This window comes from Dendropsophus ebraccatus, chromosome 2 (genome assembly GCF_027789765.1).
Source record: "Dendropsophus ebraccatus isolate aDenEbr1 chromosome 2, aDenEbr1.pat, whole genome shotgun sequence".
Lineage (NCBI taxonomy): Eukaryota > Metazoa > Chordata > Amphibia > Anura > Hylidae > Dendropsophus > Dendropsophus ebraccatus.
Genome location: NC_091455.1, coordinates 36899080 through 36923144, shown reverse-complemented (window position 1 = coordinate 36923144; position 24065 = coordinate 36899080). Strand labels below are relative to the sequence as shown.

General features: G+C 41.3%; 1 protein-coding gene across 3 annotated transcripts in view; it reads right to left on the bottom strand.

The window, feature by feature from the left end:
• Window positions 1-24065, bottom strand: part of NIPAL2 (NIPA like domain containing 2) — a 68416-nt gene that overhangs the window by 2890 nt on the left and 41461 nt on the right. For all 3 annotated transcript variants that reach the window (XM_069957359.1, XM_069957358.1, XM_069957357.1), the window contains exons 6-10: window positions 16925-17021; window positions 14080-14215; window positions 11355-11443; window positions 10072-10135; window positions 3719-3813 (exon numbers count right to left, since the gene is read on the bottom strand). In XM_069957359.1, the coding sequence (XP_069813460.1) occupies window positions 3719-3813; window positions 10072-10135; window positions 11355-11443; window positions 14080-14215; window positions 16925-17021 (481 nt within the window). The remainder of the gene's footprint in view (window positions 1-3718; window positions 3814-10071; window positions 10136-11354; window positions 11444-14079; window positions 14216-16924; window positions 17022-24065) is intronic.

Here is a 24065-nt window from a genome sequence, read left to right as displayed (position 1 = left end):
GACTTATGATCAGCTTACTGTCAAATGTAAAACATGTCCTGAGAAGAAAACCTGTCAAAGTTTTAGTCTCCATTTTTACCTACATGAAGCAATCACTGTGATATTTCTCCTCCAGCCATATACTATATATTATATTATATATATATATGTGCGTTTGAGAATATTTCTCAGATAAATGTGTTAGGCTGGTGCAGCTCGTAGTTTTCTCATCTCGTAGCTAATGTGATTCACGGCTGTTCATAAGGCTAAATGACATAATTCTCTACCTATGGGACCTCTTCTGGCTCCGGCCTAATTGGAATTCTTATAATATGCTGAATCAAGATGAACGCTCCCAATTCCCTGCCTGTGGAAACCTCTAATTGTGGAAAACCTGAGGGCACGGAGAGTCTCCATTTGGGTGCAAGTGCAAATATCTGTTAACATGGAAATAATCAGCACATATGTATAGGGTGCAATGGACCAGTGTCTACATGTTCTAAGGGAAAAGCTATACCTATACCCAAACTGGTGGAATAAGGTCCACAGCTGACAACTCAGCAGACACTTATCTTTATAGAAAACATAATCTACCTGCACAGTATTTCACTTGAGCTGATGTTCCCATTAGGAAAAGAAGTTATAGCCAAAAACAGATATCTAACCTTAGTAACAAAGGCTACAAACCAAGTTTCTGATATTAGTGTGAACCTAGCCGTAGGGTGTTATTAAACGGGCCGATGGGGGCTAGATCTGCTAGATCGGCGCTCGTTTACTGGGCCTATTACACGGCCTGATTATCGTTTAACAAGGGCTGCATGGACATCATTACCGATGTCCTTGCAGCCCTTGCTTAACTTTATACATTACCTGTCCAGGCTGCACAGCTCCTCTTGCAGTCTTCTTCTCCCCAGGTCCTGCGCGATCCAGCTTCAGAGCAGTCTGTCTCAACTGACAGGCCGCTCAGCTAATCACTGTCCACAACGGTCCCGATATGTGATTGGCTGAGCTGCCTGTCAGCTGAGACACGCCACTCTGAAGCTGGAGCGCACGGGACCCGGGGAGAAGAAGACCGCAGGAGGAGCCCTGCAGCCTGGATAGGTAATGTATATTGTTAGCTGCTGGCCCCGCAGTCGGCACCCGACAATTATAGGTTCAAACCTATATCAATGATCAGCCAATGATTGCTGTCATCGGCTGATCGTTGTATTTATTACACAGAGCGATAATCAGCCGAATCGGGCCAATTCGGCCGATTATCGTTCCGTGTATTAGTAACCTTAGAGTACCATTACACAGAGCGATTATCGTCCTCTGTAATATGGCCAGCAATCAGGCAATAGATGAGTAAATGCTTGTTGCTGGTTACACATCTGCCATGCAGTAAAGGGATGTGCATTCCTCCGCAACTGATGCTGAAGCCTTGTACAAGGCTCCATAAACAAGCATTGATCTACTACATAGGCACTCGTTTACATTGGGCTAATGTCTAATGTCCTCTGTGCCTATCCTATCCTAGGTGCTATCCTATGGTCAACATGGCATTCCAACATTGGGGGTGGGGGTGGTGAAGCTACTCATCTAAACATCTCCCCATAGTTTTGAAGGTTTTTTTTAGGCAAAACAGATTGATGGCCTATCCACAGGATAACTCTTCAGTCACTGATCGCCTGGATGCTGACACCAGCACCCCCCACAAATAACTGTTCAGCGCTTCGGAATGGGTCCAGAAACATAGGTCTCCATTCGATTTGTAGTGGCCGAACCTGGTTACTCAAGCTCAGCTTTCATTCACCCAGCCGATCACGGACTGATGACCTGTCCTATGAAAGACCCATTTTAATGCTAGGGCTAAATTTAGGCTATTTGAAGTATATCCTAGGCTCCATTTTGGGATGGGATCCTTGAAACAAATGTAGGATGTTTGATGATGAACATGTAGCATGATGAGTGCAAATCAAGCATGTATCCATGTTTTTCCAGACTCCTAAGGGCTGCATCACACTTCTTCAGCCACCGGTAATCAAATGCTGAACAGTTGGACTCCAGCATGGTCGAGTTTTGCTTATCTCTAATAATGGGATCAAGTAGATGGCATTTGTTACATGTCTTTGCTATCAACAGAAACACTTTCCTTGTTTTTTACTTAGAACGACTCTTGGATTTGTATTTTTTTGTTATCCATTTGATGAAGGAGTGGTGAAGAACAAACACCATAAAAATGCACAGGACTTTATACAGAGTATGCAAGTTATGACCTATTGTTCTTGTGTGACAGACCATGATAGATGACACTGTGAGAGATGATGGTCCTATGCACTAATGACATTGTGAGTACTGTTCTATTCATATCTATACAAAAGTATACACAATCTCATATTATTTCCAGGAATCAATAGGTTATTTTACTACGATCATACCCCTCTTCACACGTTCCACAGTTTCGTGTAGTAATTGTGGATTTGCAGCTACAGACACATTTATGACCCATTCATTTCAACTGCGCTGTTCACACTGTCTGTATATTTATGGATCCGCAAGCTGCAAAAATTGCATCTGACAAGCTCTAGTACAGACTGTAATTGCAGGACGGATAGTCCCATAGAAGTCTATGAGAGCGTCCATAATTTTTGCATCTTCTCCTTTTTTTACTAAAAATATGGATTATGGATGCATTACAGATTAATTCTTTGTGGATTACGGATGAAGATTGCAGATGATTGCATACATCATATACAGTCCTGAAAAACTACTGAATGTGTGAATAAAGGAGAGAAAGACGTTCATAATCATGTTAGTCAGTGACTGGTAACACACATGCAGTTTTTGACGCAGTGTTTATAGGTCAGCAGCGGATCCAGTGGATGTTTCTGGTTTCTTAGGCTCAAAAGAAAAAAAATGCACCTTAGACTGCATGTGTGATTCCAGCCGAAGGTTTTTTTTTTTTACCTTTTTTCTTAGCGCCTTTTTTCACATCTGCAGACAGCCCAGCCCCTTTGCCAATGACAGGCTAAGCAAATGAGAAGCAGGGGAGACAGATTTAGCAGAGCCATGTGTGTGTGCATAATATACTGTGTGTGTGTATATATATATATATATATATATATATATATCCACATCACAAAATGAATAAGTGACAACTTTATACTCACCGTAAATTTTCTTTCCTGTATAAAATTGTCCTTTCCCTTACGTCCTCAGCAGCAGCACGGACCAGACCCCATCCGTGCTGCTGCTGAGGATGTAAGGGAAATGCTTTTTTGGTGGTTGTTGATACTTATTTACTGTTTCAATGTTTTCTTTAAGTGTACACAAAAACGTGGTTGACCACATTTTTGTGTATATTAATAGTAACCATTTAAAAATAGGTACATTAAACAGACTGCAAAAACGCAGTGTGAACCAGCCTAAGTGTTCTGGGTAGCCGGAAAAGACGGATATAGGCCTAGGAAATCTTAGACTGTTATTGCTTTTTCCATTGGTGATCAAATCTAAAAAACGCTGTTGTGTAGCCTACTCCAACCACTCCACAATTCTATTACTTTGATGGAGCAAACAGGTAACAAATATGGTAGCAAACTCCTTAGCTCAAAAATCAAGCTTTACTGCAGATTTTATTGTTTGAGATATGCCGAATGCCCCATTGTCAATTCCCACAATACAATATTGGCTCATTGTACTGGAACATATAAACTACAGCTTCATCTGCATCAATATCATCTAATATTATAAGACCTACCAGGAATTTCTCCAAAATTGATATAAGGTTCTTGGAAAGTAGATTTCTCTTGGTTTCGAGCAATTAAAAAGACTCCAAGGAAAGACAAGAGGCACCTGCAGGAACACAATGAATTATCATTACATGTATTCTGCTATAGGATTCTGGCTCATTTAAATATCCGGAATCTTTTGAGTCTGATATAAATGATTGTACTACATCTGAGAGGCTGGAAAACACTGAACATTGGACAGTTAATAAGAAAGACTTAATCAGGTGGTAGAAAGCCAACCAAAGCAAATGGCTCCATAAATAATGAGAACGCAGAGCTCGACAGATGAAGAGAACAAACAGTATTATTCAGTGGAATTCTACATTATCTCCATACTTTGCTAATCCCTCAATCTGTTTAATGCACAAGAAAAGTTTTATAACTGGAGTTATAAATATCTCAGACATTCGTCACTGAAGAACGCTGCATATTTCCGGCTGATATCTGACATGACAGTGAAGGCTTCCATGCATATATTACATACAGCTTTCTCCAGCACGATGCACCGCTTATATACAGCAGAGACTGTTATGGGCAAAATACTAGTGGAGAAACAAGTGCAGCCAAATGTCTCTTCTCTGTTACCTGCTTTAGTGGCTATTGTTTGCGGTAGGAGGCACATACAGATGTAGCAAGCATTAAAAGGGAATCTGTCACTAGGTTTATTCCACCTTAAATGAGGACAGCATAAACTAGTGACAGAAACGCTGAACAGATCGGTGTATTACTTACATCACTCTTTTCAGCTGTTCTCCTAATATGCAGGAGAATAGGATTCTTGCCACACCCCTCCCCCTGCCCTCCAGCTGGTGATTGGCAGTTGACTGCCTACACATAGCATGGATAGATAACTGCCAATCAGCAGCTGGTGGGCGGAGTTTTCTCCTTCTGATGAATATTGAGGACTACTTGGCTCATGCACATAATGAAGAGGACTACTTATTGTCCATGTTATTCAGGAGGAGAATATTCAATTTTTCAAACAACTGTGCGGTTCCTATGATCGGCAAAGTTTTTTTCATGTGCACTTTGGCCCACTCAATGTACTGGGAGAAGGCCCAGCGCCCCCAGTGTAACGATATCCACTCCCTTCCACAACTTTGAACAGAGAGGCACGGAGAGCGAAGGTGCGCGAGCCCTCCCATTCAAACAAATAGCAGGCAGGCTTCGGCGCCGAGTCCGCATGGAATTTCGGTGCCGATTCCGTAGTGTGAACAGGCCCTTGGGCAAGAAGAACCACTGCTTCTCTTGTGCTATATACATAGTAAGACATACCGATGAAAGTCCATATGAAAGTGAAACAAAGAGTATAAAAAATGTGTGCCATATTCTGCCTGCCCCTGATAGATATAGTCAAACTGCATTTGTGATTAAACCTTACTATAAGCACAGCAATAACTCACACAGTGATCTGGAGATATTAGCAGGTATCCACGTTTTCAAGGACTCCCCAGGGCTGTATGAAACTTCTGCAGCCACCGGTAATCAAATGGACAAACTCTAGTGTGCTCGAGGTTCGCTCATTTCTACAGTATACACATCTCGGCTAGAGATGAGCGAACCTGGAGCATGCTCGAGTCCATCCCAACCTGATCGTTCGGCATTTGATTAGCGGGGGCTGCTGAAGTCAGATAAAGCCCTCAGGCTATGAGGAAAACATGGATATAGTTATAGGCTGTATCCATGTTTTCCAGACAACTTTAGAACTTTATCCAACTTCAGCAGCCACCGCTAATCAAATGCCGAACGATCAGGGTTAGATGGACTCGAGCATGCTTGAGGTTCGCTCATCTCTAATCTCGACCAATGAGATGAAGGCCCCTCTAATGTAATCTCCTGACCAACAGGGCTGCTATATGATTTTCTCTGCCATAGTAACAAAAAGTTTCATGTTTCAGCCAAAGTGAGTAGTGCTGCGACATTGATATAGGAATATAAAATAATGGTATCTTAGGTTATAGTATATTGTTCCTTTCTTTAGTTTTATCCTTTTCTACTTTGAGCTTTGGCTCTCTGAACAGACTTCTGAAGTGAATAGAAAACTTAAAGGATGAATTGTAGCCAGCCCCGTCCATTCCCAGGAGACATGGCTGTCAAGCAGATTTGTTCTCCTTTAGAAATGTCACAATGCATTTATGAGAATCTGGCAAAGCAGCTTCAGGTTGTAACTCCAATGTTTTACTGGATGTGGCCTACAAGCTTTATATCCAACCACAAAGAACAGATCATTTTAGGCAGCAAGATGTTCTGTTTGACCTTATTAGGATCGACTAGGCCAAAAATGTGTTTTGCTCAAATTGAATTTTAAAGGGGTACTCCGGGGAAAAAAAAGATTGTTTTCACATGAACTGGTGTCAGAAATTTATATACATTTGTATATTACTTCTATTAAAAATCCAAAGCCTTCCACTACTTATCAGCTGCTGTATGTCCTGCAGGAAGTGGTGTATTTTTTCTAGTCTGACACAGTGCTCTCTGCTGCCACCTCTGCCCATGTCAGGAACTGTCCATGGACAGAAATTTGCTACTGCTCTGCACAGTTCCTGTCACATACAGAGGTGTTAGCAGAGAGCACTGTGTCAGAATGGAAAGAATACACCACTTCCTGCAGGACATACAGCAGCTGATAAGCACTGGAAACTCAATATTTTTTTTAATAGAAGTAATAAGCAAACAGCATCTCCAAACAATGAAGCTATATTTTTTCTAACATTATAGGGGGAATGTATCATCTACAAATTTTTTTTGCACGTGCAGTATTTATTTTGGGGCTTTGGAAGATTTTATGGTTGTTGCACAAAAAATATCAATAGAAGCAAGTGCCCTGATTTTTTTTCCCCTTAGGGTGCGTTCACACCTACAGGATCTGCAGCAGATCTGCAGCAGATTTGATGCTGTGTTCAGTTATTTAAATGAAATCTGCTGCAGAAAATCAGCTGCAGATCCTGTAGGTGTGAACGCACCATTAAACAGTTTATAAGGCTAATAAAACTAAGATCTAGCTAATTTGCCTTGATAAATGTTGCACAAAAAAAAAAAAAAATACACTGTACGCAAAAAAAAGCCAAAAAAGAGCACAAACACGTTTTTATATATAGTATAAAAATAGATGATCATCAGCACTCACCCATTGTTGTCAATTTCTTCACTTTTATTCCATTCACAGGGTATGGGGAGGGTGGATAGAGAGGCACAGGACGCGACCTGGGCCTCTCTATGCTCCCTCCCTGTACCCCGTGAATGGAATAAAAGTGAATAAATTGACAACACCGGGTGAGTGCTGATCTTCATTTATTTTGATACTATTGTATGCTTAGTGTCCGGTCTTTGCAACCCCCCTCAGCTGCGTTGTACTCACGGAGGGGCTTTCCTGGTTCATATCCACTGACCCTGTGCATTCTGGCTATGTAGGAGTATGGTGCAGGCTAGCTGCATCTCTTCCCGGCAATGTTGATATATATATATATATATACACACCCCTATGGGTACTATTACACGGCCCGATCGCTTTAGTAAATGAGGACTGATCTGTTAGCTTGGCGCTAGTTTACTGGACCTATTCGACGGCCGATAATCGGGCAGTAAGGGCTGCATGGACATTGTTAGCGATGTCCATGCAGCCTTTGCCCAAACACCTGACACATTACCTTTCCCCGCTCCCGATCTTCTCTCCTGTGCTCCGCAGCTTCCCAGTGCTGGCGGCAGCAGCCTCTGTGTGGCCTGTCAGTTGACAGACTGCTTAGCCAATCACAGGCTGGGACCACCGCGGCCTGTCAGCTGACAGGTCACTCAGACGCTGCAGCCGCCGGGACCAGAAAGCTGTGGAGGACAGGAGAGAAGACTGGGAGCAGGGAGAGGTGAGGTATCAGGTCTTTGGGGAATCATCAGCCATCGGCTGCGCATTGCTATTACACGCTGCGATGCGCGGGTGGCGCCTGACGATTTTAGGTCCGAACCTAAAACAATGATCAGCCGATGATCGTTTCATTGGCTGATCGTTGTCTCTATTACTCCGAGTGATAATCGCTCCATGTAATAGGGCCCAATGTGTTCCACAGACATACTAATCCTCATTGTGGTATACTTTATGAAGCCTTGCCACTTTCTACATTGAAAACTCGATAATAGTGACGTACAGATGATAAATAGGGCAGAAACAGCAATTAAACCATTAATATACAATGACGGATTGAGAACAGCTCCTTTACTGTGTCATTCACTGGGAAAAATATAATTTCATTTCAAAACCACTTGCCATAAAGCGCAGATTAACACATTACAAAGCCATTTTATTTCGCGGTCCTCCATAATATCAGCCATTAATATGCACAGCGCTCGCCTCCGTGCACACCAGGCTGCTTTCTGCAGCAATTATCTCAGTTAATTATGATATTCATTGTCTGCCGAGGCACTTCACTTTCCGGGAGGCCTAAATGGAATAAAACGAAGCCTCGTTTTCTGTGTAAGTGACTCTAAAATAAGCCAGACATCATCACTGCCGAGCATTAGACTAATTAATGGATCGGCCATTTATAAAGTGCTTTTTTATTGCCTGGAATTAGATAGACTTGTAAAGAACCAGAAACTTGTTTTTATTGCTCACTTAATGAAAACAAGGCAAGGGCCTCCGTGTGTACGGCTCAATGGAGGCTTCCAGAGATCTGTACTTCATAGAAGGATGATGTCAAACACGACATTTAAGCTCTGCAGAAGAAAAAAAATGGCCACTCATCTCTAAGGGCATGTGTAGGCCCATGTGCAGAAAGCCTGTAATACAGCTACCTGGTACAAAGCTTCATTTCCTCTGTAACATAGGCTCCAACCTGCATATATGCATCCTTTTAGAACAGGGATGGGGAACCTTCGGCCCTCCAGCTGTTGCAAAACTACTATTCCCATCATGCCTGGACAGCCAAAGCTTCGCTTTGGCTGTCCAGGCAAGATGGAAATTGTAGTTTTGCAACAGCTGGAGGGCTGAAGGTTCCCCATCCCTGTTTTAGAATAATGGCCTCTCCTCTGGACAGGCCATCAATATTAGATTGGCGAGGTTATGACTCCCTGACACATCCACTGATCAGCTGATTCATGTGAATGGGGCAATGCTGCAGTACCATCCACAGCCACTACTAAAAGTATGGGGATCAAAGATGAGCACAACTTAGAATAATAATAATAATTATATTAATATTTATTTGTATAGCGTCAACAGATTCCGCAGCGCAACTTGAGTATGCTCGAGTCCGTCTGAACCCGGAAGTCATGGCGGTGGCTGCAGAATTTGGATGTAGCCCTAGGGAGTCCTGAAAAGATGGATACAGCCAATGGCATCCAACTTCTTCAGCCACTGGTAATGAAATGCCATGCTCGGGTTGCACTCATCTCTAATGGTGATGAAAAGCATGATGGGTAGGGGTGCCAGGAATTGGACTACTACCCCCAATCTAGGGCCCTATTACACAGAGTGATAATCGGCCTAATGGTGCAATAGAGAAAACAATCAGTCGATCGGCTGATTGTTTAGATTTGAACCTAACATCGTCGAGTGCCGATTATTCATTTCTAAGTGTAATAGTGATGTGCGGCTGATGGCTGGCGAATCCCCAAACACCTAATACCTTACCTCTCCCCGTCTTCTCTCCTGTGCTCCACAGCTATCCGATCCTGGCGGCAACAGCCTCTGAGTGTCCTGCCAGCTGACAGACCACTCAGCCAATCACATTCCACGGCGATCCCAGCCTGTAATTGGCTGAGCGGCCTGTCAGCTGACAGGACACTCAGAGGCTGCTGCCGCCAGGACTGGGAAGCTGTGGAGCACAGGAGAAGGGAGGGGGGAGAGGTAAGGTATCAGGTGTTTGGGCAAGGGCTGCATGGACATCTCTAATGATGTCCATGCAGCCCTTACTGCCAGATTATTAGGCCATCTAACAGGTCCAGTAAACGAGCACCAATCTAGCAGATTGGCACTCGTTTACTAAAATGATCGGGTCATAGTTGGCCCATGTAATAGTACCCTAATACTGATGATCTACCTGGAAAATAGGCCTAGATAACTAATGAAAATCTATTTCCACTGCTCAATTTTCAGAGATTGTTTGGAAAGTCAAACAAGACACCTATTTTTTTTTAAAGTTGTCTCGTGACATCACATAAAATTTCTAGTCCTCTATATACCTCATTCAGTTTAGAGGTCACATAAGTTGAACAAAATGAGAAAGTCTCAAAAGATTATTGTAAGACTTTTCATGTGCCAAGGCTCGCTCTGTATGCTAGTCAATCTAATCTGGTTAGAGGGCCAACAAACAAATACCATTCAATTACTTACCCAAAAATAAACATAAATATATTCAATAAGGCCGCATCCTGGAATTCCTGGTAAAAAATGATTCCTGTGAAAAAAGAAAATGGAAACATTGTTAAAACTAATATATATATATATATATATATATATATATATATATATATATATCTTTTAACCTTAGAGGGGTTGTCCAGCGAAAATCTTTTTCTTTCAAATCAACTGATATCAGAAAGTCCTATAGATTTGTAATTTACTTCTATTAAAAAATCTCAAGTCTTCCCATACTTATTAGGTGCTGTATGCCCTACAGGAATTTTTTTTTTTATTTTCAGTCTGACCCAGTGCTCTCTGCTGTCACCTCTGTCCATCTCAGGAACTGTCCAGAGCAGCAGCAAATCCCTGTAGAAAACCTCTCCTGCTCTGGACAGTTCCTGTCGTGGACAGAGGTGGCAGCAGAGAGCACTGTGTCAGACTGGAAAGAATACACCACTTCCTGCAGGACATACAGCAGCTGATAAGTACTGAAAGACTTGAGATATTTAAAAAGAATTAATTTACAAATCTATTTAACTTTCTGACACCAGTTGATTTGAATGATAAAAATATTAGCCGGGGTTCCCCTTTAACTTTGCTCTATGTGTCATGGAGGTAGCAGATACCACATAGTAGCTGCCTAACCTACTGTTTTCAGGCATAACATGAACCTCTATGTTCCCAATGCAAACTCTTATTTCAACTCTTATTCCACTGGATGATGTATTACTGACCTATCCTATGAGCACATCTCCACAGTATGTCTACACTTCTCTATGCCCTACGGCCGCCATGCACATGACCCTGTGAGTATGACTGAAGTTGTCATTCATTCCAGTAATATGTAAGATTAATCCCTCTAATTCATATATAGACGTGGCAAATTTAATCTCAATGTGTCCGTCAAGCTAATTTCCCTTAATTCATAGAAGTTTAAAGCTTTCTTTTTATAAAGCTAAAATGAACCATATTACACACATTATAAACTAAAAGCCCGGAGCCAAAAGCTTACATGGAGAAAAACAGAATGCAATAGGAAAGTATTGATTTGGATAGAGAACAAACATGGAAATGAGAGTTTTATTGAAGCTGGCACTAACCTCAGCCTAATAATCCAATAAAGCACTGCCGAGATAAAAGTTGTCAGGATTTAGTCTGAAGCATTAAGATCGGCTATAAATTAGCTGCCGCTGACTGATTTCACAAACTTGAGTGTAAATGATATATAGATTTTATTAGATGTTTTTATATACTATGACATAATAGTACAGTACCTGCTAGTATGGCGCTGGTCGTGAAGAATACATAGTTAATTGGCACCACTTCAGTTGCATTGTAAAGCTGCATTGCCTGATTCAAAAACCTAAAAAACAGGGGAAAAAAACAGAAAAGAAAAACAAGTGAGAATAACGCGGTAGACGTTTTAATAAAGATTTACCGGCATCATAAATATTTATAGAGAATGGTGTTCGGCAGGACCCAGAATTACTTCATAATGTGCTCAGGAAGCCAAATTAAATAAATAACGGCCCCTCCGAGATCAAAAAGGAGCGGAAAAAGCAGAGAGAGTGTAAAACGAATCCCTGACAAATGCGCTTGCTGCAGAGGAGACGAATGAGCGCAATTACATTTCATTTTCCGCACTTATTTTCGGTTATATTTCCTTTATGGTTGAGGAAAACAGACAATAAGTAGAGAAATAAGCCGCCTGCTCTGCCCTTATGTCTGGGAACAGAAGTCGGAGACCTCTATAGTTTATTAACATGAGGTAAAGGAGTATATTTAAGAGGTGAAAAAACTTTTGCACTTGTTCTTGTCTTGTTCTTGTGATGAGATGTAATTAATGGAAGGTGCTGGCTCGGTGTCAGCTCCTCTGCTCCACAGCTCAGACAGGTCAGTGTTGTCATGGGGACATTTTATGGATCTTAATCTCCATCCGGAACAATGTTAAATGAGTATTCTACCAAAGCTAAATAATTTTTGCACGTTAGTGAGATAGTGTACATGTCTATCACTGTCCTAAGTGGGTCCTACAGCTTTTGCGTGGTATCTCGCAGAATAGACACAAAAGGAGATGCCTAGGGTGTTAGGCACCTGAAGACATCCAATATAGATATCACGGCAATGAACAGAGATATAAAAGAAGGCCATACACCTTATGGTCCGTTTATGCGGAGAGATTATTGTTCAAATCTGCCCGATAGTGAACTCATTTGAGCGATTATCTGCTTGTGTAAATACAGCTAATGGTCACAAGCAAGAAATCGTTCATCGTGGTCTTTTAACTTTCTCTCACATCGTTGATGGCCGCTCGCTGATAATTCTCAGATCGCTTTGTCTAAACAGTCTTTCGCAGATTCACCCTGGTGTGTGGGATGGCCTTCAGTGATCTTAAAGCGATCGTGACAATGATTTTTTAGAATGATTTGTCTCTTTGTCTAAATGGCATAAAAACCAAGCCGTTGCTTCAAAATCGTTATATAATTGAGTGAGCGATTTATTGTTTCGTGTAAAAGGACAATGAGGCTTATGTCTATGGTGAAAGGGGGGCTCCAAATCAACCCCCGACAGATGAAGTTAAGAAAGGGATAAGCCGCAGCGAGAAATCATATGCCTCTTTTCCCACTGGCTGAAGGCTCTATTACACAAGGCGATTATCAGCCGTATTTGGCCAATTTTCAGCCATTATGGCCGATAATCCCTTTGTGTAAGGTAATGATCAGCCGACATGCACAATGTCGGCTGATTATTGTCTTTCAACGTCTTCCAAGACTAACGACAATGATAGCAATGATCTGCTGCCATCGCTCTGTGTAATAGGGGTGGCAGTAGCAGACGCTGCTATCTCCTATGCGCTCCCCTCCCACAGCTCCCCGGGGCCCCCAGCACTTACCCACTTGCTGTCGGTGCATGTAATAGTGCCAGCAGCGAGTGGGGAAAGAGGAGCAAGTGAGCGCTGACCTGACAGGTCTGTGCTCGCTTGCTTCCGCTGATCGCCCTGTGTAATAGGGGCTTTAGAGATGAGAACCCTGAACAGAGAACTCAGCTATGAACTATGAATTTCCCAATAAATTGAAGAAAAGTGGGTTTTCTAAACTGGAAAATTCCTTTAAGGAATATAGGGTGAAAAGGGAATGAACTAAAAGGAAATATTTTGATTTTAAGACATTAGTATTGATTATCGTTGGTAATGCCATGAAAACATTCCCCAGACCATAACACTGCCACCACCAGCTTGTGTTCTTTCAGCAATGACTGCTTGGGGCGATTGTTCTCAGATGACTCATTGCGGAGGGCCGCAGTTTGGAGACCCATGGTGTACAATGACTGGACATTATTTGGGTAATGTCATCAGCCGTACAACTTCCCTATATTTAGCTCTATCTAAGAAACCACAGACTGTTAGTAATTTGGCTGGAGATAAAACTGTACACTGATGCAGTAACATTGGTGACCATGTCCTCAGTATGGTATATACCAGCTTCTACTATGCACGGTTGCCAATTCCTTTTTATTTGTTCCCCACAAATATTCTACTTGGGCCGAGCTCCCATCTTACGTATGAACAATTGATGGAAGATGTTTATTGCAGACAGATGTTGAGCCCTTTGAAGCGAATCTTCATTAGTTGTTTTTATGACGGCGGATTTATTTTACTTGCTGTCCTGTAAATATACGGTTTTACAGAAATATCCGTTCACAGAAAAACAGCAGACGCCGACATCTCTATATATAATTGAGGATGAAACCGCGGTGACGTCCGCTAATAAAGATTAATTATAGGGATTCTTCTACGGACTTTAACTATTGCATCTATTATTTCCCAATACAATGCTAGGATAACAGTGAGCACAGATGGCACCCACGTATGGCTGCGCTGTGCTAGTACAGACGGCACAGTCATTAAGATTCTGTTATAGAAGGAGCTGTCTGGTCAAACAGACAATGAAGGCTGTCAGGGGAAAGGCTGTATTGCTTGCTAAAAGTGTCATGACTTACTTGACCTGAAAGACACATGATGCGGCCATTGCAACCGCCATGACGTAGAAGATGGCATATGTGAGCTGCATATCCCCCTTGAAGGTCATTGCAATCATACCGGCCACAGCTTTTACTGAAATCACGGCTACCGAAGCTGAAAAGAGAAGGAGAGTAATGAAATCCTACATAATTTATACTGAACACATTAAGGGTACATATAATATTGGTGGTATATTTTCAGCATATAGATGTAGTAGAGCTAGATTTGTCGTTAAACTGTATTAGGCTGGGTTCACGCATTTGTTTTGCGAAAAACAGATGCAATTGGTTGCATCTGTTTTGATCCGTTTTTCCATTGACTTGCATTATTACAAAAAAATGGATCAAAATGCAGAATTGGGGATGAAAAAAAAAATCATAAACTCTTACAAATTAAATATTTTGTAAATTCATGACCCAATCTAATTTGTGCAGACCTGACTCCCTCACTGTAGCTGCTGCTTATCTATACTATACTAAGGGTCCTTTTAAACTTTGGCCTTCTGCGTCTGCAAAGGAGTGCCAATCAGCGAGATCGGGCATTGTTTGTAGTGGCTTTAGATGACAAAACTAATTTAGCGTCCGGCTGCACAAACGATCGTTGTATCATTTGTGTGGCCATTTCTATCTATTGCTATAGGTTTCACATCCCTTGTTTACATTTTAGAGCACGCACAAAAGATGCGATCCACCAAGGACTGGGTGTTTTTCCGCTCCTCAGCTGCTCGCTGTCACTGTTACATGTGTTCATTTTCGGACAAAGGAGCGTTTCTAGCCCTGCTCTATAATCGGCCCTTTCCTGCTGTTTGGACGCCCAGTAGTCAGCTGTAATCTGTGGAGGAATCTTAAAGCAAGTGTTCAAGTGTCTCTGCACTGCCCCCACAGGGATAATGAAGCACTGCACGATTTACACTGAAATCGGTGTCTATGAATATACTAGGTCCTCCAGGTCAGGGATGTTATTTGTCACCATTCTTTGTTCAGGCTATTAGGGTGGTTTTTCCAAATTAAAAATTTGTTAATTAACCACAAATCATTTAAAATTGTTGTACAAAACTGGAAAAACATGTCTGCTTTGGCCTTGAAGTAGCACCACTCTTGCTCTTGGGCTGTATTTCAAGCTGTAGCCCTTATACAAATGAATAGGGCTGGGTTAAAGGGAACCTGTCACCATGAAAATGCTCCCTAAGCTATCGGCATCATGTTATAGAGCAGAAGGAGCTGAGCGGATTGAGATATATATATATATATATCTTTATGGGAAAAGATTCAGTATAACTGATGTCCCCATGCTGAAGAGTCCAGTCCATTGAGTGACTCTGCCCACCGGACTCCATATCACAGAATGATCAGGGATCCCGCCTCCTTCACTGAGTGGCTGAGCGGACCTGAGACATCACGTCTCGGGCCCACGTCAGACACCCGGAAGCGGCCGGGAACCGGGCACCGGAGCGACTCGATGCGGGACCCGCCGCTGGAACCGGGGAGGTGAGTGGACGTCTTTTCTTTCAGCCACCTCCTCCCTGGCCATATGAAAAAATAGCCCCCACGCTGGACAACCCCTTTAAGCCTCTATATGTAAATAATACTTTGCTTCAATACCTCCACTTTCTGAAACATGATTATTATACGCAACGGCTAAAATATATCTTTAGGGTACGTTCACACTTACCAGATCCGCAGCTGATTTCATTTAAATAATTGAGCACAGCATCAAATCTACACCATCAAATCTGTTACGGATCTGCTGCAGATCTGCTGCGGATCCTGTAGGTGTGAACGCACCTTATAGGCTAGGTTCACACACTGTATACTTCAGGCAGTATTTGGTCCTCAAGTCAGGTCCTCATAGCAACCAAAACCAGGAGTGGATTGAAAACACAGAAAGGCTCTGTTCACACAATGTTGAAATTGAGTGGATGGCCGTCATATAACGGTAAATAACTGCCATCATTTCAATATAACAGCCGTTGTTTTAAAATAACAGCAAAAATTTGCCATTAAATGACGGCCATCCACTCAATTACAACATTATGTGAACAGAGCCTTTCTGTGTTTTCAATCCACTCCTGGTTTTGGTTGCTATACAGCCTCACAAATACAGCCTCAAATATACATAGTGTGAACCCAGCCATAGATGGGTATATTCTTGCTCCAACAGCAGCTCCCCTGTGATAGTCCACTCCAATGGTGAGTGTTGAGAAATCAATGAAGAAAACAAATGATCCAGCAGGCTTTGATGTAATTTCTGAATAACTTCCCTTTTATTCGCAAAAAATCACCATTTGGTACATAAAGACATAAGCCCCCAGCACAAAAATGCCGACATGTTTCGAGTGCTGTTTTTGCACTCTTACTCTTGGCTATCCTTTCTCACAATGATAGTAGTATAAATACCTGTGTATATATTCTTGCTCCCCCTCCCATCCCTGCCCCTGCTTAGGACTAGTAATCAAGCAGAGATATGGATGGGAGGGGGAGCAAGGAGACGCTTCAGCAGCTCAGGACTGCCTCTTTGACACTTTAGAAGCATTATTCTACAGCCTGGAAGCACAGCTGGATATATGAAAGGTACATGTGTCTCCTGACCTAGCAGCTTTATACCAGTGTCAGCAGTCTGGAACATGATTGCAGCTGATGTGTGGAACAACGGACATAATGCAGCATAAACACAAAACACGTCGGGAGTCTTTCATGTGACTCACAAAACAACCATCAAAACAGATGTTGTCCACTAAGAGTTTGATTTACACAAAGTCTAATGAAATGAGAGAAGAAAATGATGCCCAGGCCTTTATATCATCGCAAAGCAATGAGAACTCACCCAGCAGAGCTACCAGAAGTAGCAAAACCACAATGTGATTCACTCCCCTCCTCTTGTACAAGTACAGCAGGACACAGAATGTGATTATTTCAAGGATCTAGAAGAGAGACCATACATATTAAGTACACAATGTTATTTCTAATTGTAGCGGCAAATTAGGTATTATTCCCTCCAATGCATTATCTTCTGTCACACCTAAAACCATTTCTTAAAGGGACATACCCATCTGGGGGGCTTATACCATAAATGTCCTATAGATGCTCATTTACCTTCAGCTTGAGGTCTCCCCGGCCCTCTCTGGCCTGTTTGCGGCTGGTCTGGAAGCAGGATACAGCTATAGTTGGTGAGGTACGCAATGTGCGTAACTCCCACTGACTTTAGTGGGAGCTGCAAACAGTGTAGCTCAGGAGAGCCTTGACCTTTAAGTCACTTGCCTAGGGTTAAGTGACCATTATTACATTCCCTATCTACAAGATAAGGATAGGTGTATGATCATGGGAGTTGGGGGGTCTGATTGCTGAAGGTACAGGAACATGGGAAGAGTGTTTAAAGGGGTTATCCAGCGCTACAAAAACATGGCAACTTTCTTCCACACACAGCACCACACTTGTCTTCAGCTTAGGTGGGGTTTTGTAACTAAGCTCCATTGAAGTTAATTGCAAACCACACCTGAGCTGGAGACAAGTGTGGTGCTGTCTCTGGAAGAAAGTGGCCATGTTTTTGGATAACCCCTATATGAGCATCTGTAAGATGTGCTGAAAAAACAAGCGTGATCTATAGAGCTCAAGACCCATTAACATATATGGGAAAGGTTTGGAGGCATGCTCTGTGAACTGTGCAGAGGTTATTCAGAGGTTCACTGTAGTCCTGCCTGTGATGATAAGGAGGACACTGCTGGGAAGGGACTGTACAGAACAGGAAGTCTCAGCTTAGATTTTGTATAGTGGTCAGAATGAGAACTGCAAGTTTTTAAAAAATTATTTCAGATTATAAATGGTAAAATAGAAAATTTAAATTGAAAATTAATGATTTGAATTGAATTTGAAAATGAATGTGTACCTGTCACATAAAAAAAAATACTTTTAAGATGTTACACATGTTCAAAGTTTCTATCAGTCAGGATCTGAGTGTTCAGGAGAGTGGGTGGCATAACCCTATAAGTCTTGGATGTTGTGAGATCCCGCAGATGCTCAGACACCTTGAACTCTTGGTCACAATCAGAGTACCCACATACAGCTGAGGTCACCATTTTATGACAAATACCCAGTGCATCAAACCTGTTCATATTATAGATTCCAAATAGGTATGTACAAAAGAAAGACTTGGACCAAGTTTCTATTTCCTTATGTATCTACAGCATTTAATCAGTAGAACTTATTAAAGGGGTCCACCAGAATTTTTTTTTTCTTTCAGATCAACTTGGTTCAGAAAATTATATTGATTTGTAATTTACTTCTATTTAAAAATTGGAAGTCTCCCAGTACTTATCAGCTGTTGTATGTCCTGCAGGAAGTGGTGTATTCTTTCCAGTTTGACACAGTGCTCTCTGCTGCCACCTCTGTCCATGACAAAAACTGTCCAAAGCAGTAGCAAATTCCCATAGCAAGCAGGAACTGTCACAGACAGAGGTGGCAGCAGAGAGCACTGTGTCAGCGTGGAAAGAATACACCACTTCTGCTGGACATGCAGCAGCTGATAAATACTAAAAGATTTTTAAATAAAAGTAAATTGCCAATCTATATAACTTTCAGACACCAGTTGATTTGAAAGATAAAAAAAATTGCCGGATTACCCCTTTAAGCCTTTGCATATGTAGCCCTTGTAACGTAAAAACCGAACATGATGTAAGAAACAATAATGATAATAATGTGTTCTTTCAGTTTAGACAATAAAACCATGATTTATTCAGAATCAATTTTCCATATTTTTCCAGATACTTTTTTCCTTGGATCCTTTCCCAATAATGAAGCTCGGACACTGGCGGCCGTAGTCCTGGCGTATCACATGATGAGTACAAATCCAATTTCTTCATTTGTTTTTGCTAGATCAAAGTGATGTTTAGGCTGTCCCTGATATTCTAACACCTCGCTAATGATGTCCCCAGATAGCTGTCAGCCCGTCCTGTAGGCTCTGCCTCCCATTGATCCCATTAACATCAATCATTACACAACAGTTCCGTCTTATGCAGCCATGACCTGGGGAGATCTAGGCTTCTGGGGTTAGCCGCTTCGTGGATTTTAATAATATGTTCAAGTTCAAATGTTCCAAACATTAATTTTCATACACCTAATGGGGATGTCGTAACAAACTGTTAGGGTTTTTGGATGTCGTAGCGGGATCCATGCTCAGCACTCCTACTGTATGAGCAGAATAAGCGGCTGACCCAATACGTCAATGCATTACATGGCAAGCCAAATTTATTACTATATTTCCAGTTGGCCAGCATCTTCAGGTCATAGCAGCTGACTGGCAGGGTTTTCTGGAGCCAGACCCCTGGTGATCGGTTAATCAGACTGCATTGAATACTTTATAAAGGGATTGCCTTAAAATGACAGCCCCTATCATTTCTCTCTATATAAATGTATAATTATTTAATTTTTCTATATTTTTACTAATTACTTTTGTTAAAGGGGTTGTCCAGCGAAAATATTTTTCTTTCAAATGAACTGGTTTCAGAAAGTTAGATAGACTTCTAAATTAAAAATCTCAATCTCAGTCTTCCTATACTTATCAGCTGCTGTTTGTCCTGCAGGAAGTGTTGTTTTCTTTCCACTCTGAGACAGTGCTGCCACCTCTGTCCATGTCGGGAACTGTCCAGAGCAGCAGCAATTCCCATAGAAAACCTTTCCTCCTTTGGACAGTACCTGTCTCGGACAAGGGTGGCAGCAGAGAGCACTGTGTCAGAGTGAAAAGAAAACAAAATGTCCTTCAGGACATACAGCAGCTGATAAGTATGGGAAGACTTGAGATTTCTAAATAGGAGTAAATTACAAATCTATATAACTTTCTGACACCAGTTGATTTGAAAGAAAAAGTTTTTCGCTGAACAACCCCTTTAATAATTTGAAAATGTATACATTTATTTACAGAAAACCTAGATAAAGCACACCCAATGAAGAAATAATGCAGGCAAACTAGCCTCCATATACATCTATGGAAACACCTGGCACATTCTTACATGAATACAATGCATGTACATGTAGTTTATTGACTCATTGGGACATTTTAATGTGATTTCTGCTGAATAGGCAGAGAGGTAGGCTCCTACCCTGATCTCCCAGTAATGGAAGCAACCCCCCCCAGCCCCGCCTTTCACAAATGATTGACAGCTCTACTGGTTTTCTGATTAGATGATAGAGCTGTCTAATAAGAATACATAATACTAACCTAATACTTGCCAAGTACAATAGTTTGAGGCATGGTGTAAAATGGAGAAAAGGTCAGGATTAGAGTTGAGTAAACTTTTTGCATGCTTGGATGAACCCAAGCATGCTCGAAGTTCGCTCAACTCTAATCAGGGTTGTGAGTTTCCTGATACATTTTAATAATTATTGTTATTTTGTTAGTAAATATTCTAAAGAGCAAATAACCAAGGTAAACATATAAAATCCTCAACATGATAAAACATAATTCACCTGTTTTCATGTAGTATGAACAAATGTTAGATAAAAAGTTTTCTGATAGATCAGGCTTGTACAAAAGAGTATTATCCTTCTGCTTGGACTAGCTGTTTGCAGCAAGGTAGCAAAGCGCACTGTTAAAGGGGTACTCCAGCGAAACTTTTTTTTTAAAAAATATACTGTACTGTAGATTTGTAATTTACTTCTATTTAAAAATCTCAGGTCTTCCCATACTTATCAGCTGCTGTATGTCCTTCAGAAAATGGTGGGTGCTCTCTGCTGCCATCTCTGTCCGAGACAGGAACTGTCCAAAGCAGTGGCAAATCCCTATAGAAAACCTTCTGTCTTGGACAGGGGTGGCAGCAGAGAGCACTGAAAAGAAAGCGCCACTTCCTGCAGGACATAGAGCAGCTGATAAGTAGAGATGATCGAACAGGGCCAAGGTTCAGGTTCGTAGGAACTCGAACCAATGCCGATGGTTCGGGTTCTTACGACTCTGAACCTCAGCCCTGTTCGATCATCTTTACTGATAAGTACTGGAAGACTTGAGATTTTAAAATAAAAGTAAATTACAAATCTATATAATTTTCTGACACCAGTTCATTTGAAAGAAAAAGATTTTCGCTAGAGTACCCCTTTAATTGTCAAAGACTCTTTTCAAGAAAAATTCATGGACATACAATGTGAACAGTTGGGGATGTCTAGATCTCGTGTCTTGGAAAGTACACATCCAGGCACAATTTTCACAGCATTAAAAATCTAGCGTGCAGAATCGTAAACAGATTTGTAGTTTTTACAAAAAAGACCAACGTAAGCATAAAGGACTAATAAAGAAATCCTGCCCATCATTGCTTCAAGACGGCTCCGCTCATTTCTTAGCAGCCTGCCATGTGTCAAAGTGGCTGGAATCCATTCCGTTAACTTTCCATGCCGCAAAGGTCACAACGTTCTTGCTTTATAGATACACAATCAAAGTCATAATCTAATGAATTTTAATGGTGTGGTAGAATCCAAAATAAAATTTGGTATGGTATAATCCTCTCAGTGGGCGGAACAGAACTGCAAACATATGTTTAGCTTTGTGTTGACGACACATGTTGATTTTTAACCATGCCTGGGTCTTAACGGATCAAGCGACGACCGGGCCTTCTGTTCTTCTTTACCTGTTGAGCTATAACCAACTGGGTGGTACCCTTAGGGCCCTATTACACGGGACAATTGTTGTCAAAATTAGCGTTATATAGTTCAAATTTAAAGGATAATCGTTTAGTGTAAATGCAGATCAAACGACCAACAAGAAATCGTTCATTGTTCGTTGGAGCTGACAACAAAATCGTTAATCGTTCACTGCAATTCCGCATTGGTTCACTAATCGTTCAGTGTAATGGTGTGTTTACACAGGCAGATTTATCTGACAGATTTCTGAAGCCAAAGCCAGGCAAAGACCATAAACAGGGAACAGGTCATAGAGGAAAGACTGAGATTTCTCATCTTTTGAAATCCATTCCTGGTTTTGGCTTCCAAAATCTGTCAGATAAATCTGCCTGTGTAAACGCACCATAATTCCACATCGTTCCTTCATTTGCTGGGATAAGATGGAGTAAATGATCACAGTAACGCTCATAGTAATGATCATAACTAAAGACCATCATTCTGTGTAATATGGTGAAGGATTTCAGGTTAAAGTGTCACTGTCATTATAACTTTCAAACTCTAAATCAACAGTAGATGTGATATAAGCAAATTTGCAATAAACATTCATTGGGGGAGATTTATCAAACATGGTGTAAAGTGAAACTGGCTCAGTTGCCCCTAGCAACCAATCAGATTCCACCTTTCATTTTCCAAAGAGTCTGTGAGGAATGAAAAGTGGAATCTGATTGGTTGCTAGGGGCAACTGAGCCAGTTTCACTTTACTCCATGTTTAATAATTCTCCCCCAGTAATTTTTTTTTTTTTTTTTTTTTAAGTTATCATGGAAAACATGGCACTTCCTGTTTTCTGACTCTGACTTTTTTTTTTTTTTTTTAAACAAGAAAGTGTCAGAAAACAAGAAGTCCTGTGTATCCCAGGCCATCTGAGCGCTCACAGAGAGAAGGCAGTCATGTGATTGATGGACACATTGAGCCGTGACTCTCTGTACTGGCTGGAATTCTTGTGTTTTGTGTTTTTCAACCAGCACAAGTCAGAAAATCTGCCTTCATGAGACTGGACCTGGATATCTGGTAAGTACAGCTTTGTTTTACAGAATGATAACAACAAAAAAATAATCACATCTACTGTTGATTTAGATTTTGAAAGTTATAATGACAGTGACACTTTAAGGATAAATAATGTCGTTTGCGATCGTTTATCGTTAAAAATCTCTTTTTCTAACAGGAACCTTACCTTTGTAAATAGGGAGTGTCCCTTTGCACTGGTATATTGTCCAATCATCTCCGACAGTGTCAGATGGTGTAGGATAACACTCTATTAACAAGGCGATCAAAGCACCCATAGAAACATAGAAGATTGTCGGCAGAAAAAGACCACTGGGTCCGTCTAGTCTTCCCTTTTAGTATTTTCCTTCTTATTATCTTAGAATAGATATATGTTTATCCCAGCCAGGTTTACATTCAGTTACTGTAGATTTACCAACCACATCTGCTGGAAGTTTGTTCCAAGCATCTACTACTCTTTCAGTAAAGTAATTTTTCGCACGTTGCTTCTGATCTTTCCCCCAACTAACCTCTCACTGTGTCCTCAGTTTTTTACTAAAAAAACACTTCCCTCCTGAACCTTATTTAGTCCTTTAATCCGGTATTATATTACCCAGTAGTTAATTTATTCATACATTTACAGGCAGAAGAATAGAGGGACAAAACAATATAGAGTTCCATGGATATATAATTCAGAGTAGTTCTTTCTTGGGGGATACAAGTATTTACTCCAGCAGACATGTCAGGAGAGCTTGTGGTACATTATAAGAAATCAATGTGTACCATGGGAAGGGAACATTACTATATTTCACAGCTTTTATACTCCGCTGAGAATAATCTTCCGGGCAGCTTTATATTAAACTGCGCTGTTTATTTCTACTGTAAACATAGGGAACAGATGGTTATGGAATGCTCCACATCATTCAATTAGGGATGACATTAATTGTTGTAATAAAATAAATTTATAAAAGGGAGTCGGGCTGCAGCACCCTCCAAATTTCTCCATTTAGTCCATTAATTGGGAGCGTGTGACATGCTGAGTGGCATGGGTGTACCTCGGTAATGCAGTCTCTTTTCCGGTGCCAGTGTTTGCACAGTGACATTTGTACAGAATAGATAGGATAACTAAGTGACTGCGGTGTTTAGATGAAGATAAATCAATGGGAGAGATGTCAGGGATTACTAGCGCAGCGCCGGTGAGCAGCCACTAATTGATGTCAATCAGCTGTCAGTGCCAGCAATACTAATGACACCTGCTCAGAAATGCAGAATTGGGTATTATAGTACTCTGGAAGATGAACAAGATCTCTGTCTTCTCCAGAAC